Source organism: Anarrhichthys ocellatus, unplaced genomic scaffold (assembly GCF_004355925.1).
Source record: "Anarrhichthys ocellatus isolate YVR2014 unplaced genomic scaffold, GSC_Weel_1.0 scaffold79, whole genome shotgun sequence".
Lineage (NCBI taxonomy): Eukaryota > Metazoa > Chordata > Actinopteri > Perciformes > Anarhichadidae > Anarrhichthys > Anarrhichthys ocellatus.
Genome location: NW_022280109.1, coordinates 1220233 through 1235265, shown reverse-complemented (window position 1 = coordinate 1235265; position 15033 = coordinate 1220233). Strand labels below are relative to the sequence as shown.

The 15033-nt window shown below is 39.7% G+C and overlaps 1 protein-coding gene across 1 annotated transcript; it reads left to right on the top strand.

The window, feature by feature from the left end:
* Positions 1 to 4989: 4989 nt before the first annotated feature.
* On the top strand, positions 4990 to 11936 carry LOC116398200 (calcium/calmodulin-dependent protein kinase type II delta chain-like). Its single transcript, XM_031874303.1, has 5 exons — positions 4990 to 8065; positions 8489 to 8564; positions 8670 to 8764; positions 9419 to 9647; positions 10479 to 11936. Exons 1-5 carry the CDS (start codon positions 7948 to 7950, stop codon positions 10480 to 10482), a joined length of 522 nt encoding a protein of 173 aa, XP_031730163.1. The 5' UTR covers positions 4990 to 7947; the 3' UTR covers positions 10483 to 11936.
* The last annotated feature ends 3097 nt before the right edge of the window (positions 11937 to 15033 follow it).

Genomic DNA, 15033 nt, shown 5'->3' with positions numbered 1-15033 from the left:
TGTGTCAAAGGTCAGTTCTGTAATGAGCAATCCGAAAACACAGACGGAATGACACACAATCACAAATCAATTCCACTCTTTGGACAACTAGAACAAATATCTCTAATGTTCAGTAGCATCTCTTCAGTTTTCTCAGAGGAAGACATTATTCCCTCATCATGTCTTTCTGCTATTATTCTCTTTCGTTCGTGACCCCAATCAGAGCCTCAGCCCACAAAAGAGTCTGAGAAATCTTTATGAAATTAGCGGAGGATTTTAATCTTGACATCCATTGTGATTGCTGCAGTAAGCTCTTTGTGGAGGAACTGCCGCTTCCAATGAGGGCAGATAGTATTGTTATTTCTTCATTGTGACTCATTTGCACCGATCTAAATGATGGATGGTTGATGGCTTCCTGTTAGAGTCTAATTTCCTCTCCAGTGGTCAGTATTTGTTGGCTGAAAGTTGGAGGCAGTAACGTACTAAGCAGGTGATTTTATTACGGTTTGGCGATAATCTAACATGATCATTTATCGTCTTTCAATGGAATCATATCTTGATCACATATTGAGATATCGTGATACATAATTACATTCTCTAAATTGATATAACAAGCACATACTGGATCAGATAATTCTGAAAATCAGATATTTACTTTACATATACCACTTAGTTCAATGCGATTAACAAAGGGTGTTTAATACTTATTTTAATACTATAATTTCACTTGAAACTGTTTTATTTTGCACTTACTCTCTTAATTTAATGAAAGTAGTCCTTTTTGTTTGTCAAGTATTTTATTTGCACAGGAATATATAAAGCAGGCTTTTCCATGTGGTTATTTCTAATGTACACTCGAAAAACTTGAAAACTCACCTCTTCAAGAAGTACTACACTGAGTCTGATGGAAACATGAGTCCAAATGAATGCTAATGTTGATCTGTGTTAATGCGTTGACCTTATCAACTTTTTCAATAAAGTTGATAAGATTTAAATATTGTGATTACAGGTTGTTACAAACAGATGAATGAATACTGCTACTGAATGTAGCCAAAGATTGACCTTTGTATAAGCTTTACAGTCTGAGCTCCTTACTCACTAGTGTACCCACAGGGATACAGAGATGGAGCTGATGTTGATCTTTACATCTTACTGACCCAAACTGTTTCTTTAGTTGTTGCATATCCACATCCCTGAACATGTTCGCATAATCTGTCCAAACTCATTTGTTTACAGCTGGTGGGAGAATGAAGTGCTTTGAACAAACTGTCATTTCCTGCATGCTTTTCATATATTCTCCATTTCATGTTTTCCTGTCATTCCTACTTCGTCCTCTTTGTCCATCTACATTTCCTTCCATCCATCCGTCATCATCCTCTGTACCCTGTTTTATGTCAGCACACTCTCCCTCCTCCAGTCCCCAAATCTATCACCTTAAGCACTTAGACCACTCCACCTTTCACAGGCCTTCCTCCACCTCTTCATCTTCATCTTCCTCCTCTTCTTCCTCATCCTCCTCCTCCTTGTCCTGCTGGTACTCTCCCAGCATTTGGCCCAGTGGTGAAGAGTGCTGCCAGTACAACCTGTGGGCACTGGTGGCTGCGTACCTGCTCCTCTTCTTCACATCTTCCTTTCTGGTCTTTTTCTCTGATCATCCCACCAAATGCCTCTGTGGCCCCCATCACACCCCACGCAGGGGCCCCTGCCCAGTCTGGGCCCCACCAACTCCCAGTGTAAGTCCATTTCCCAGTGCTTGGGAAGAAACTGCAAGCTTTCCCTCCTTTTGTCATCACTGATGGTATTCACAAGTGAAAGAAGAAGTAGAATTGTACATGTCCCTAAAAGTAGAAAACATCCTGGATTTAGCTCCAGGCTCATAGACACGGTCACCTTAATGCTGCTCCTAACTTTAAGTGGTTACATATTCCATTTTTAAAAGGTCCTCTGCTCTGAAGAAAAGGTAAGGTGACATTTTGAGAAAAAAGAGATATTGCATTAAAAAGACTTCTGTTGGACTAATATTTCAACACGGCCACACCTCATCCACTGTGTCTTCTGTCTCATAGCACCCCTCACTGGTCAGAAGCTGTTACAACTCCTCAGTGTTGATTCTGTGGTTCCGAACCCTTTTTGGTTAGTGATCAGTAAAATGAGCCATCGTCTGACCCTCCTCACAGGGTACGGCCTCAGAGTTTAATCTGAAGTATTTAAAGATGAATTGAAGACATTTTGAACATTTTAACACTTTGCTTCTGTTATATGACATACAGTATATAGACTCCTGGTGGCCAGGTCAAACATGGCCCTTGTCTGTTAAAAGTTACCATTTTGGAAAAGCTGATGTAAAATACATCTTTTGTTGAAGCAGAAATAGCTCAGGTTCCAAAGTGAGGAAAAGATGACTTGAGCTTTAGAAGAAAACAGATCGTTATGATGAGATTTGCTTCATTGCTCAGTGGAGAGAAAGTTCACAGCAGTCCTGATATCTCAGGGCTTTAATACCAGTACAACAAGGGTAGACTAGCACTACAGCTTGTGGTCTGAGTAACAACAAAAGATGAATAGAACTCAGGGAATCCTGAACAGGCTATTTAACAATACAATGGAATTTAATCTCCTGGTAGGCCCATCTGGCTAATCCGCCCATGACAATGTAGTAACTCTGTCTGCCTTTGAGTAGTATGGACATGGCCTTTAAGTTTCATTCACAAGTAAGATCAAGATAGCTTCTCAAAGGCACTTTTCGATAACAACTGAAATGTGTCTAAAATACAAAGAATTGAACATTAGGTATGAAAAGCTTGCATTGAATGTGTGGCCCCATTTTAAATCTTGTGAGCTTGTCAGGCAGTTCCTGATTTAAATCAAAAAGTCTTTAGACTTAAATTCAGGCAAAGCTCTCGTACGGCTGCTTTTGTTAAGACAGCATTGCACATTTAAAAACAAAGGCTTCTTTTGTTAGGTGAAAGAAAGGATTTGTAGGAAATTTAAATAAGGTTCCAAAACAATATTCTTTAGTTTTTTTTGGTTAGTGGCAATGGTATGAATAAGGGCTGTAAGAAAGAGTTACGTGATACTGTATTGATTCTCAAAAAATGTATATTCACAGATGTTGTGATTGCATAAAAAAGTATCCAGATGTTATGCATATGGTGGTGTGATTTTTATTTATTTATTTTTTTTTAAGACCGTTTTTCTAAACGTGAATTGTAAAAAGTCACAATATATCGCCCCTAGAATTTGAAGTCAATATTGTGGGTTTGTGTCTGATGTGGCCCATCATCTCTTCTGCAGTCCTACTGCCATGGATCCCTTTATCTGCGTAGTATCTTTGTATTTATCGCCATCTGCTACATGTGTATGTTTCTATCCATTAGTGTTCCATCTTTCTGTCCGTGCTCTAACGAGGTATCCCAGAGGTGAAGACCTTTTATTACACAGCTGACAGAAGCTCAAACGGCATTATTTCCACCCCACACATATTGTGGAGCGTGGCAGTATTCTGCTGGCAGAGATTCAGCTCTTAATACAGCTACTAGCGATCATATTTTATACTGAGTGACACCGATAAATACCATCACAAACCTGTTTTGTTTGCTTTATAAAAGACATTAATCCAGGCTGGAATGTAGAGTAACTATCAGGCAAGATTCTGTTTCTTTTATTCTGTTTTCAGAGAGATGGGAGAAGTGAAGCACTCTGAGAAAAAAGATTTGCTACGTCTTCTTCTGCTATGTTAAAATGATGGCAGCTAATGTGGCTTTCTGCAGTACAATACACGTGTACTATGTTGGTTTATAAATGGTTACTAGTACTGCTGCGTACAGTGGTGGAACAATTACTCAAACCAATAATTCTTAAGTAAAATGTATTTTTATTCAAATTTAAGCCAAACAATGTGAGGAGGTTACAGTGTAGACGTTATTTCAAAGACGACTGTGTATTGTGCTGCAGAGATAGCTACTGAAATGAGCATGCTAACCAGCTAGCCCCGCCCCCTCCTTTCTTATCTCGGTAAACCACTGGTACCTCTAGAGATGATTGTGAGTCTATTCTATTTATTTTATTTTTTATTTCAACTTTATTTAACCAGATAAGTCAATTGAGAACCAGTTCTCATTCAAATGGAGACCTGGCCAAAAAGTCGGCAACCGGAGGCGAGTCGTTACAAACGAATAAAAACATAGAAACATCTCAATCAATACAGAGATTACAACATATGTACAATATGTTTTTTTAAAGTTCCTGGAGAAGCAAACTAAAACAGTTGCAGTGATCAGAGACTATCGTTTGTAATGAGTTAGTGAAGAAGGGCAACGGCATGAGGGTGTGGAGTTTTGGCTTATTTTTGAACTTGTTCCAGTTGCTTGGAGCAGCAGACTGGAACGAGAAGTGGTCGAAGGCGGTACAGACTTTTGGAATGACCATGTTGATGAAATAGCTAGAGTGTAAATTGTGGTTGCTGTTGGAGATGATAAGGAGAGAGCAGAGATATGTGGGGGTTTTACCAATGATAGTTTTATAGATACCAGTGGATTCATCTGCAGGTACGGAGTTGTGACCAGTTGACTAGAGAGTACAAGCTGCAGTGATGAGCGCTGAAAGGAGCACTGGTGACAAAGCGGATGGCGGTTTGGTAGATGACGTCTAGTTTATTGAGAAGATTCTTGGAGGCGGACCTGTAGATAACGTCCCCATAGTCTAAGATGGGGAGGACTGTGCTTTGCAGAGTGGGTAAAGGAGGCTTTGTTACGGTACAAGAAACAAATTCTTGATCTGATTTTGGAAAGCAGTGAGTTTATGTACATTTTATTTATTTTATTTATTGTATTTATTTTATTTATTTTTCAGGGACAATGCACACCAATCAACAGTTGCACTGTAAGTGAGCCAGAGTTAGCTAGAGAGGCTAATTTCCATCTGCTGTCCCGGCCAGATGTTTCAAGGCAGCCTAAAATAACAAAATCTCAAATTGAAACGGAATTAAAATTCATAGAGAAACAGACAGCAACGTATAGACAAAACCAATACACAGCAAAAGAAAAGTGTACGACATTAAAGCAGAGCAGACATAACAGGTTTCAGCATGCGTCATGCAGAACAGACCCACCTACAGGACAAGCACATATATAACACTGAAGCACATAACATACACATCAAAAAAATGGAAAATAGCAACACTGAACAAGACAAATGCACATATAGGCGAAACAAGCAGCCAGGACAGACAGCACATCAATGCTTGCACACCTGATTGGCAACAAGCCATTCCTTGAAGTTATGCTTGAATGTTTTGTACGTGTTTTGTGTGCGTATGTGTGGTGGCAGAGCATTCCACGAGTGAGCTGCCTTCACAGAGAATGTAGATTTACTAAACGAGCTTGACCTATGTGGCATGACACAATCACCTCTTGAAGCAGATCTAGTGAGTCTGCTGCTTTGAGTGCTTTGTTTAATAAAATCACTAAGTGGAGGCGGGGCCATACCATGTAACATTTTAAAAACCAGACATACATTAGTGAATTTAATGATATCCCAACTCAGGATATGGTGTTTGGTGAGAATATTGCAGTAATGGTGACTTTTGGGTTTTTTATCAAGTGTTTTTAGGGCTTGTTTATGGAGAATATGAATGGATTTTAATGTTGTGCTGCTGGCTTGTGCCCAGCTGGTTAAGCAGTAGGTCAGATGGGGACAATCATCGCATTAAAATACAATTTTGCAGCTTGCATGGTTAGACAGTGTCTTATATATCTAAAATTCATGAGATTAAATTTTAAGACATTTGTCACATGTTTTACCTGTTTTTTAAAAGAGAGATTAGAATCAATGAAAATTCCTAAATATTTAAATCTGACATATACCTGTAGCCTCTCACCAGCAACATAAAAATCTGGCTCCAGTGACACTTTGCAAGCCCTCTTTGTGAAGAACATACAAACAGTCTTTTTAACATTCAGGTGAAGGCAGGAATCTGCAAGCCATTTAGTTACATTTGTCATTGTGGACGTGAGTTTAAGTGCAGCTTGTTCTTTGCGTGCACATAAATCACTGTATCGTCAGCGTACATTTGAATATCACACCCATCACAGACACCCGGCAAATCATTAATGTATAAACTGAATAGTAAAGGTCCCAAAATAGAACCCTGGGGTACTCCCACGTTAGATCTTAGAGTAGATGATGAAACATCACCCACTCTGACACACTGGGTTCTTCCTTCAAGGTAGGATTTCAGCAAGGCAAGAGACTCTTGGGAAAAGTTAAAATTTGACAGTTTGTTAATCAGGACATTGTGATTCACCGTATCAAAAGCCTTCTTCAGGTCAAGAAAAACCGCTGCTACTACACCCCCTTTATCCATTTTAAGCTTCACATTCTCTAAGAGGAAGCAGTTGGCTTTTTCAGTCGAATGATTAGCCCTGTAACCAAACTGCATAGGATGCAGATGATATGGAGAGCTGTTGAGAGTTTTAATAAGTTGCTCTGCAACACATTTCTCAGCAATTTTGGAAACAGCAGGGAGGATACTGATTGGCCGATAATTGGAGACATCCAATATAGGTGAGCGATCTGTCTAGCCAGATAGCCGAGGACTTATAGGAATCCACAAATTGGATTTCTGATCCATCCTGGAGGAGATTTCGAGAGTGCAGGCAGGTTATGGTAAGTGTCTGTTAAAAACCAAATACTTAGTTTTGGTCATGTTTAAGAGAAGGTGAAGGTTGGAGAAAGCATGTTGGATACTGTTGAAGCTGTGCAGCAGGGAAGTCAGGGCGGTATTCAGGGAGGAGCTAGATGTGTACAAGATGGTGTCATCGGCATACAAATGGATGTGACAGCCACTTGCAGCGTGAGCAACATTGTTTATGTAGATTTTTAATAAGGTTGGATCTAGAATGGTCCAAGTCTGGTCCCCTTTACAACCTTGTTCAGCCATTCATTGATCAGAACGTTCCCAACTGAGATCGCAATTTTGCTCATTTCAGACTGCACTGTATCAACGTCACATCATTGGCAAATCTATTGATTGTGCATGAGGTGGACACAGCTCTCTTACAGAAATAACAAACGTCACATCAGCAGTTTTGATTGACCTTATTAACAGCTCCCATCAACAGCTAGAGCAGCTTTTGTGTCAACAGAAAATGACGTCAGAGAGACAAATACATCAGTCACTACTGACTGATTAGGACTACACCAAACCAAATAACTCCCAACAGAATTCTGCTATCTTGCACATGTCGGGCTGAATGAATGAAGTGAAACAACATGGCAACTCAGTCTATCGAGTACGTCTGTTTGTTTTGACCCAAAATTTAACGTGACAAGTTTGGCCTCTTTTTTGAAAAGGAGGAACAGTAAGGATGAGAATAAGTGCACTTGGGAAAGAAACTCAGTTCTTGTATCAAAAATGTTCAACTGACTCCCTTACTTAGGCCGAGAGCAGAAATATATAACCTCACAAAATGTACAAAAGTATGGTACTTTTTTTTCAAGCTAAATTGGAATAAATGTAGTTGCTGTAGTTTTCTCTACCATTTCTGGTTTTGGACACCAAGCAAACAGCCCGGATTAAAGGCTCCTTGTATCCAGTTCAAGCAGTCCAAAATCCCCTCTACATGGCATCTACACATCAAGACGCAGACATACTAAACGCTCCTTATGTGTGTGAATGTGGCAATAAAGTTTGGACAAAGCATCTTCTTATATAATTGTGCAGTTTCATGAAAAGATTGTAAAAGGCCCATTTTGGCCTCATGGGGCCCCATGAACAAACTGATAGTCTCAGTAAACCTAATCAGTACCAAGTCTCTGTTTACAGAGTAAAGTCCACCACATTATTTCAGCTGTGTCAAGCTTTTAATGAAAACAGCCAATCAGAGGAGGGTATTCTGGTTGTATCCCATCTGATGCTGCAGCTGCTCGTTTTTGTCTCGAACCAAAACACAAAGTTTACCAGGCAGCATGTTCCACCTTTCTGTTCTTAGTTTTTTGCTCTTATTGTTCCTTGAGGGAATCAGTGCACAGCCGACTGTTAGCGTTCAGTTAGCCGGGAACAACAGCGGACTTCATGCCGTTGAAGGTAAAAATGGACAGTGTGTGTGTGTGTGTGTGTGTGTGTGTGTGTGTGTGTGTGTGTGTGTCACTCCATTATGACATCTCCATAGTGTAAATGTCAGTCGTGGGTGTACTTTTTAGCAAGCCGTAACAACAGCACGTATTCTTTCCATTGATTGTTTCCTAGCTCACCTACTTAGCATGAAAGGTCATGTTGATGTTGTTGTATGCTGAATCATGCTAACTAACTTCCTACCAGTCTTTTCTACGTGACAGTGTATCTCTGTGTGAATCTAAGTCCCTGGATGTTGTGATTTTTTCTTTTTGGTCCACGTTGTCCTCATGGTCCACATTGGATTCATTTTTAAGTTCATAATGCTTCTTTTCATATTGACCAGGGGTTGTGTTTCCCATCTAATCTAACCTCTTCTTTTTGTCTCTCTCTCAGCTCGTAAGCAGGAGATCATTAAAGTCACTGAGCAGCTGATTGAGGCCATCAACAATGGAGACTTTGAAGCCTACACGTTAGTTTAGCTATTTAAATTGACTTTCACTTCAAATATCTGACTTCTACATGTCAGAACAAATCTCTCTGTGACTCTGATAGATTTGCGTCTGTTCTATTCCAGGAAGATTTGTGATCCCGGCCTCACGTCCTTTGAGCCTGAGGCCTTGGGCAACTTGGTGGAGGGCACCGACTTCCACCGCTTCTACTTTGAGAATGGTAAATAGTCAGTGTTTCAGATGGTCGAGTGATGCAGCAGAGCGATCAGAAACACTCCAAGTAAAAAGTATTTTTCTTTTGACTGTGTTTTTAAGTGAATTTGAGCACATTTGAAAAGAGTCGGGACGTTCTAGGCTGAAAAACGTTCCCTATTTTGATTTGATAGAAACGTTATAACTCAGATTTTGACTTGCCCCTATGCAATTTGATTTGTTCATTAGCAGTCATCAAATAACAACAAAGACCAAAGTTCATTTTCATGTTTAATCTTTATTTAAGTTAATTAATAAGGGTTTTTGCCCACATCCTCCAACTCCACCCAGCTAAACTTCTTTAACCAGGATAATTGAAATGCTCGCTTGCGCTTCACCTCGTGAACTTTGTCTATACCAACACCTTCTGTTTAATACTGTGTAACCTTGTTTGCTGCTGCCACAGACAAATTTCCCCTTGGGGATGAATAAAGTATATTTCTATTCTATTCTATTCTCCTCCCGAGAGCCCAATCAGTGCTGTGTACATGCAACTGAGGGATGAGAAAGAAACCAGATGGCTCACTTCTTAGCTATTTCCATCCTTATTGTTGAGCCCTGGTCTGATGAGCTGTCACATTAAGTCTGAATAGAGTTTGACTGTGATCTCCATCCTCTGCAGCTCTATCCAAGGGGAAGCAGCCCATCCACACCATCCTGCTCAACCCCCACGTCCACCTGATCGGGGACGAGGCGGCCTGCATCGCCTACATCCGCCTCACCCAGTACATCGATGGCAACGGCATACCTCGCACCATGCAGTCAGAGGAGACCCGTATCTGGCACCGCCGCGACAGCAAGTGGCAGAACATCCACTTCCACCGCTCCGGCTCACCCACCGTGCCCGCCAAGTAAGCTCACGGCCTCCGGCCCTGTCAGCCTCTCTGTTCTTCACCTCCATTACTTTCCTGTCTGAAGTGTTTCTTTGGTCAATAGGATTCTGTTGGCTGCACTTTTGTTTTTTACAATAAAATCTAATATTTTTTTACACATATATTTATTGCTTTTGTTATTTTATCTATATTTTGCCTGATCTACTTGTTTTCATTTGCTATTTAAGCTTTCGCATGAATGCGTTAAAGGCGACTTAAACACACGGGGCACCAGAAATATGTAGTGAATATCATTTTTAAGGCACCAAGAATATGGATTGCAAACATATCAATTGGCGCAAAATATGAAGTAGTAGTTTTCGGGATAGTAGTGATCGCACTCAGCTTAGAACTATAAGAAATAATCAGTATTTATACTAAATGTTGACTTAACTTAAGAGCTTGACAGTTCATTCCTTACTTTGGAACAAACAGTTTACAAAACTCAAGGTCCACTTACTTGCCTATTGTGAAGCTTTCAACCATATTGCACATGCCTCATTGATTGCATAAAATAAAAAATTGTGGTCATAAAAGTTATTGCAGCCTTGGCTTCTCCTGCCATCCGTAAAGCCAAACCTTTCATCTTCACCTTCAATTTAACTTAAGTACTTCATTATATTAAGTCCAGTTTAATGACCCCCGTTGTGGAAAAATGAGACATTCCAATTTCTAAAAAGTATTTACAAGCAAAAGGAAAGTACAAAATATTTGACTTTGAAAACAAACATGTAGTAATTCAAATGTCATGTTTATTTTCTTGAGTTGCTTCTTTATCTTGTATTAATCCACGTGTGATGTGTGTTTCAGTTGAGAGGACCATCTCTGATGACAGACACCCTACAGCCTACAACAGTCAGACAAACAGGCCCCACTTACCGAGTGTCCATCAAATCCCTCAGCCAATCCCTGTCCACACTAGCTAGAGCTCCGCCCTCTCTGTGTGTTGTTTACATATTGTCGCTGCTGGACTGAAGATTATTGTACATGTTAAAAACAAAAACAAAAAACGAGGCGAAAACTTGGTAGTGAGAGTGTGTGGTGTTCATCATGGCGTGTTTTGGATCAGTATGTTTTAACCAGAAGTGGTTTTCAGAGGAGCAGGTTGTTCCCGTTAATTCATTTTTAACTGCCTGCTGAAATGTGTGGAACTTCCAGACATCATGTATTGACAGTTTTCATTTAAATAGTGCACATATTGCGCTTTTGTGATGTTTTCGCCTTTTGGCACAATGACCAATATATCACATATCTGCTTTTTACTCCTTTTAGAATTGCCATGTATTAAAGGTCGGCCACAAGCTTGCTTTTGTTTTGGTGATGTATACATTTTGGTAATTGATGTGAATTGCTCTCTCTTTGCTTAATCTTTAGCAGTATCCATATGAACTGAGTCAGCTCATTTTACAAATCTGTTTTCTGGTTTGCCACTGGCAATTTTTAGGAATTTTAACTTCATGTTTTATAAGGGAAAATCAATTAAAACATGTGTTTTACTTTGGACCTCCATCATCACAGGGAAGAGTCTCTTATGATGGAATGTGTAGACTACATGCTTACAATTCTGTGACTCTTCCAGTCTAATCATGTTTTCATACAGTAAGGAACTAATGATGTGATTTGTATCAGCTAATTTCTTGTTTACTTTTGATATTGTGATGTTGATGCCTGTCCTTCCTCTTGTCATTAATAATGCTTTCCTTTAAGCCCTTTCCTCCTTGATTGAGTCCCACCTTTATTCTATGTCCGACTGGTGTATGCCAATGTTTACCGCACCAAGTTAGCCATTCATTTTTTATAATGAGGGAATTCCATTTTTAGCCAGAATTTCTAGGCAGGAAATCACCATTTGAGTTCTTGTTATGTTACTCTATTGTGCTATTTAATCCTCACAGGGGATTTGTTTGCATCACTTGCAGATTCATATCTTAAGGTCCATATTTAAAACACTTCAGGTTAGGGTGCTGTGAATAAAAAACAAATGGGAAATTAAATTCCAGAAAAGCACGGGGAACGTTTGAAGATAAAGTCACAGGGTGTTCACTGAAGATTATTTGTGTAAAGGAAATTTCAAATTTTTTGCCTCAAACGGTTTGCATTCTTTTGTTAATGACATTTGTCCCTCACACAGCACACTCTGTTTTTATCTTTCTAAGATGCATTGAAATGGGTGATGGGACACTGGTATACAAAGTAATGTTACCATGAAGGGACAAGCCTGATGTATGTTTAAGAAATATCAAATAAAAAGTGTGATATATGCCAAAAGACTTGGTTTGGACTTGTTTCATTTTGTCTTCTTTTCCCCTTACTGTGTGTTTGTATATGTACAGTATGTGTGTGTGTGTATACATATATATGTGTGTGTGTGTGTGTGTGTATATATACACATCACCATACGTGACTTTTTAGCTTTGCTCGTTGTACTAAAAGGAGTCGGATGTAAACTTTTTCTGGTCAGTACAAACCAGCTTGTTTTGAGCATCCCAAATATTATCCCATTTTATGTGTATTACGGATGCACCTTGCTAACCAAGCTTGCTAATGGTACCTGGCCCCCGAGGGGCCTCGCTCTTTCCCAGCTCCACCCTCTTGTCCAAATATGGTCATTTCTGCCTCCAAAAAACTAGACTTTGAAACAGTAGTCCACAAACCAACGGGGGACTAAAGGTGACTACATCCACTTCAGTCTAGGGTTATGAATAAATTCAAAAAATGCCCCAGAGAAGACTTATTCATATGAATATTACCTCTTAATATAATGCGTACTAATATAATTACTAAATGAGTCACTGGTGTTTTTACTCTATGTCTGGGTTGTTTTGTCTAGTTCTGCTGAAACTCTTTCTTTGTCACTTGGACTAAGCTTCATGGACAAATCTGTCCAAGTTTCTCCCTTATTAGCCATCATTATTATTATTATTGGACTGTCCAAAAGTATGGATGCCACCAATCAGCATTACTCCCTCCAGCTGCCGTCAGAAAGAATGACATCACTCCATGTTTGACTCATGTACAGTTTTATTCTTCTGCCATGTACACACTGCAGCTGCTATGCCTTGTTAGCGTTTCAGGTTTGTTTTTTTAGTAGTAATTCAATAAAGTCATACATGCCCGCATAGATATTTGCACTGCTAATATGTATATATTCTTATTACCATGGAAACAAGATGCTCATTTATCAAATCAGTGGTCTCTTTTTGACATTTCTTTTATTCTTCCATTGGATTAGACACAAAGTAAACGGCAACGTGAGGATCGTATTGTTACAACTGTAGATGAACATCAGCCTGTACACAATTCAACCAGCTGTTTGGCTTTGATGGCAAAGAGAAAACAAATATTCATTTGTCTTGACTTTTAGCTGCAGAACACATTCAAACACACACCCAAACATACACACCACTCTCAGCTTCAACCGCTGGACTATACAGGGATCACAAATGGACGGCTATAAATAAATAAGTAGAAGTCTATGTGATGACTGATGTCAGTGGAAGTCCGACTTTACTTGGATCTTAAGTTGATGTGTCAATCCTTTGATAGCAGTGAGAACATCTCCATGTTATGTGTGGTTTCTAAAAACCTAAAGGATAAGTCTGATGTTATTCCATATTTTATTATTGTCAACAAACTCCATGAAAAGACCAAAACCAACAATGTGTTAGTCCGTCTCTCAGTACTCTCTGACTCCCTGACCTATCAGTGCCCCTCAGCCCCAAACCCAACGGTTCCTACTGAAGATGTAAATCTTTCAAAATGGCTCACAAATATATACTTTTATTATTTTTAGAGAGTAATTTCCTGCTGGTCACTGTAGTTACTCAAACAGGAGGAAATAGGGCGTTTCTTAGGGACTGTTTCGGATCACATTTAGTGCTCTGGACAGCAGGACGGTGTATATGGATTGACTTATAATGAATGACAGCACTCATGCTAGCTCCTTGAAATAGGATGCCCTCCCTGTCTAGCATCAGATAAAGCGATGTCACTTTTTAGTAAAGTGGTTGTTTGGTAATTATTGAATATTAAGATTATGATGAGAAAGCCTCATAATTTGCTGAAATAATTAAGCAGCCTAAATGTATTAGGGGGAAACTGTAAATGTGATCATTTAAGCTCACATCAAAGCATAGTTTCTGGCTGACACAGCGATTGATTTGCAGCATTACACATGTTCACAGAGAACTTTAGCTACCAGAAAATGTTAAATGTGGTAATTGATGAAAGACAACAGGCAGAAATGACAAGCTAGAATCTTCGAAATAAAGACTCTCATTCTCTCTTAAATGGGCCATGATGCAGGATAAAAAAGGAAACTGTAAATTATGAAAACTGATGATGTGACACAAGATGTTTTATGACATTAAAGGGTGAAAATGAGAATTTTAGAAACTAAATTGCCCGTCCATAGAGTTCCATAAAGCAGACGCAGAAATATCCTGACTTTGAGTCTTCCCCCAAAACACTATGGCACAGAGAAGGAAGATATATCAGGCTTTGATACACACACAATAGCTGTTCGTAGGCCGATTCATTGTTAGTCTGGCTCTGCATTTGGGATTTGTTGATAAGAAAAAAAACCTAGCCAGCTGGTTCCTTTAGAAGGCTTGATGGAGGACAGTTGCATGAGCACCGCTGCAGTATCAGGTGAGGAGAAGCAGCATGTGAAGGTGGAGGATGACACACGGACGACAGCGAGGGTAAGTGCTCGATCTGCATCAAAACATCCCTCATCTCTACTTTCTTTCTCAGTAGACACACTGTATATATACACACACACAGTGGCAGCTCTGTGACAGATAAATGTGAATGCACAACACACATTAGAAAGACAAAAACAAAAACAGACGCGTCGTGGGAAGACAAAAGGCGTGATCACACAGCCTTTGTAAACAGATCAGCAGGGTGTTGTTTGGCTGTATCAAGAGTCCATGGTGATGCGCACATTCACTCATCCCAATTGATTCTCTCTGTAACATTAATCTCATCTGTACGGTGGCCATTCTCCAGCTGAATCGGTGCATGTACAGCAGGTTTAGGCGGGCGAATCTATTAAATGCTTTGAATTCCCCAGTCCAAGCATGACTTTCTTATCTCCTCTATGTACAAATGTTTCTTCAAGAAGAGACCTGTGCATGAGGCCAAACGTCCAAGATGCCCCCTTTTGACTTTGATCCACCTTTGGTGCTTCGTACCATCACACCACAGCAGCCAAAAATCATCATCCGACAACAATGAAGGGTTCCATCTTTGGTCACAAAAAGAGCAAATGAAACACAATGTGAAGGAAGGAAGGAAGAGTGTCACAGCACAAAAAGACTGTTCCATTTTTCAACAGAAAGAAGAAGAAAGAAAAAACTGA

What these genes read in the sequence shown, in the direction of transcription:
- LOC116398200 (XM_031874303.1), top strand. Translation starts at nt 7,948, where the DNA reads ATGTTCCACCTTTCTGTTCTTAGTTTTTTGCTCTTATTGTTCCTTGAG. An exon ending in CGGACTTCATGCCGTTGAAG is followed by an intron (nt 8,066 to 8,488) that starts GTAAAAATGGAC and finishes TCTCTCTCTCAG; the next exon opens with CTCGTAAGCAGGAGATCATT. An exon ending in GGAGACTTTGAAGCCTACAC is followed by an intron (nt 8,565 to 8,669) that starts GTTAGTTTAGCT and finishes GTTCTATTCCAG; the next exon opens with GAAGATTTGTGATCCCGGCC.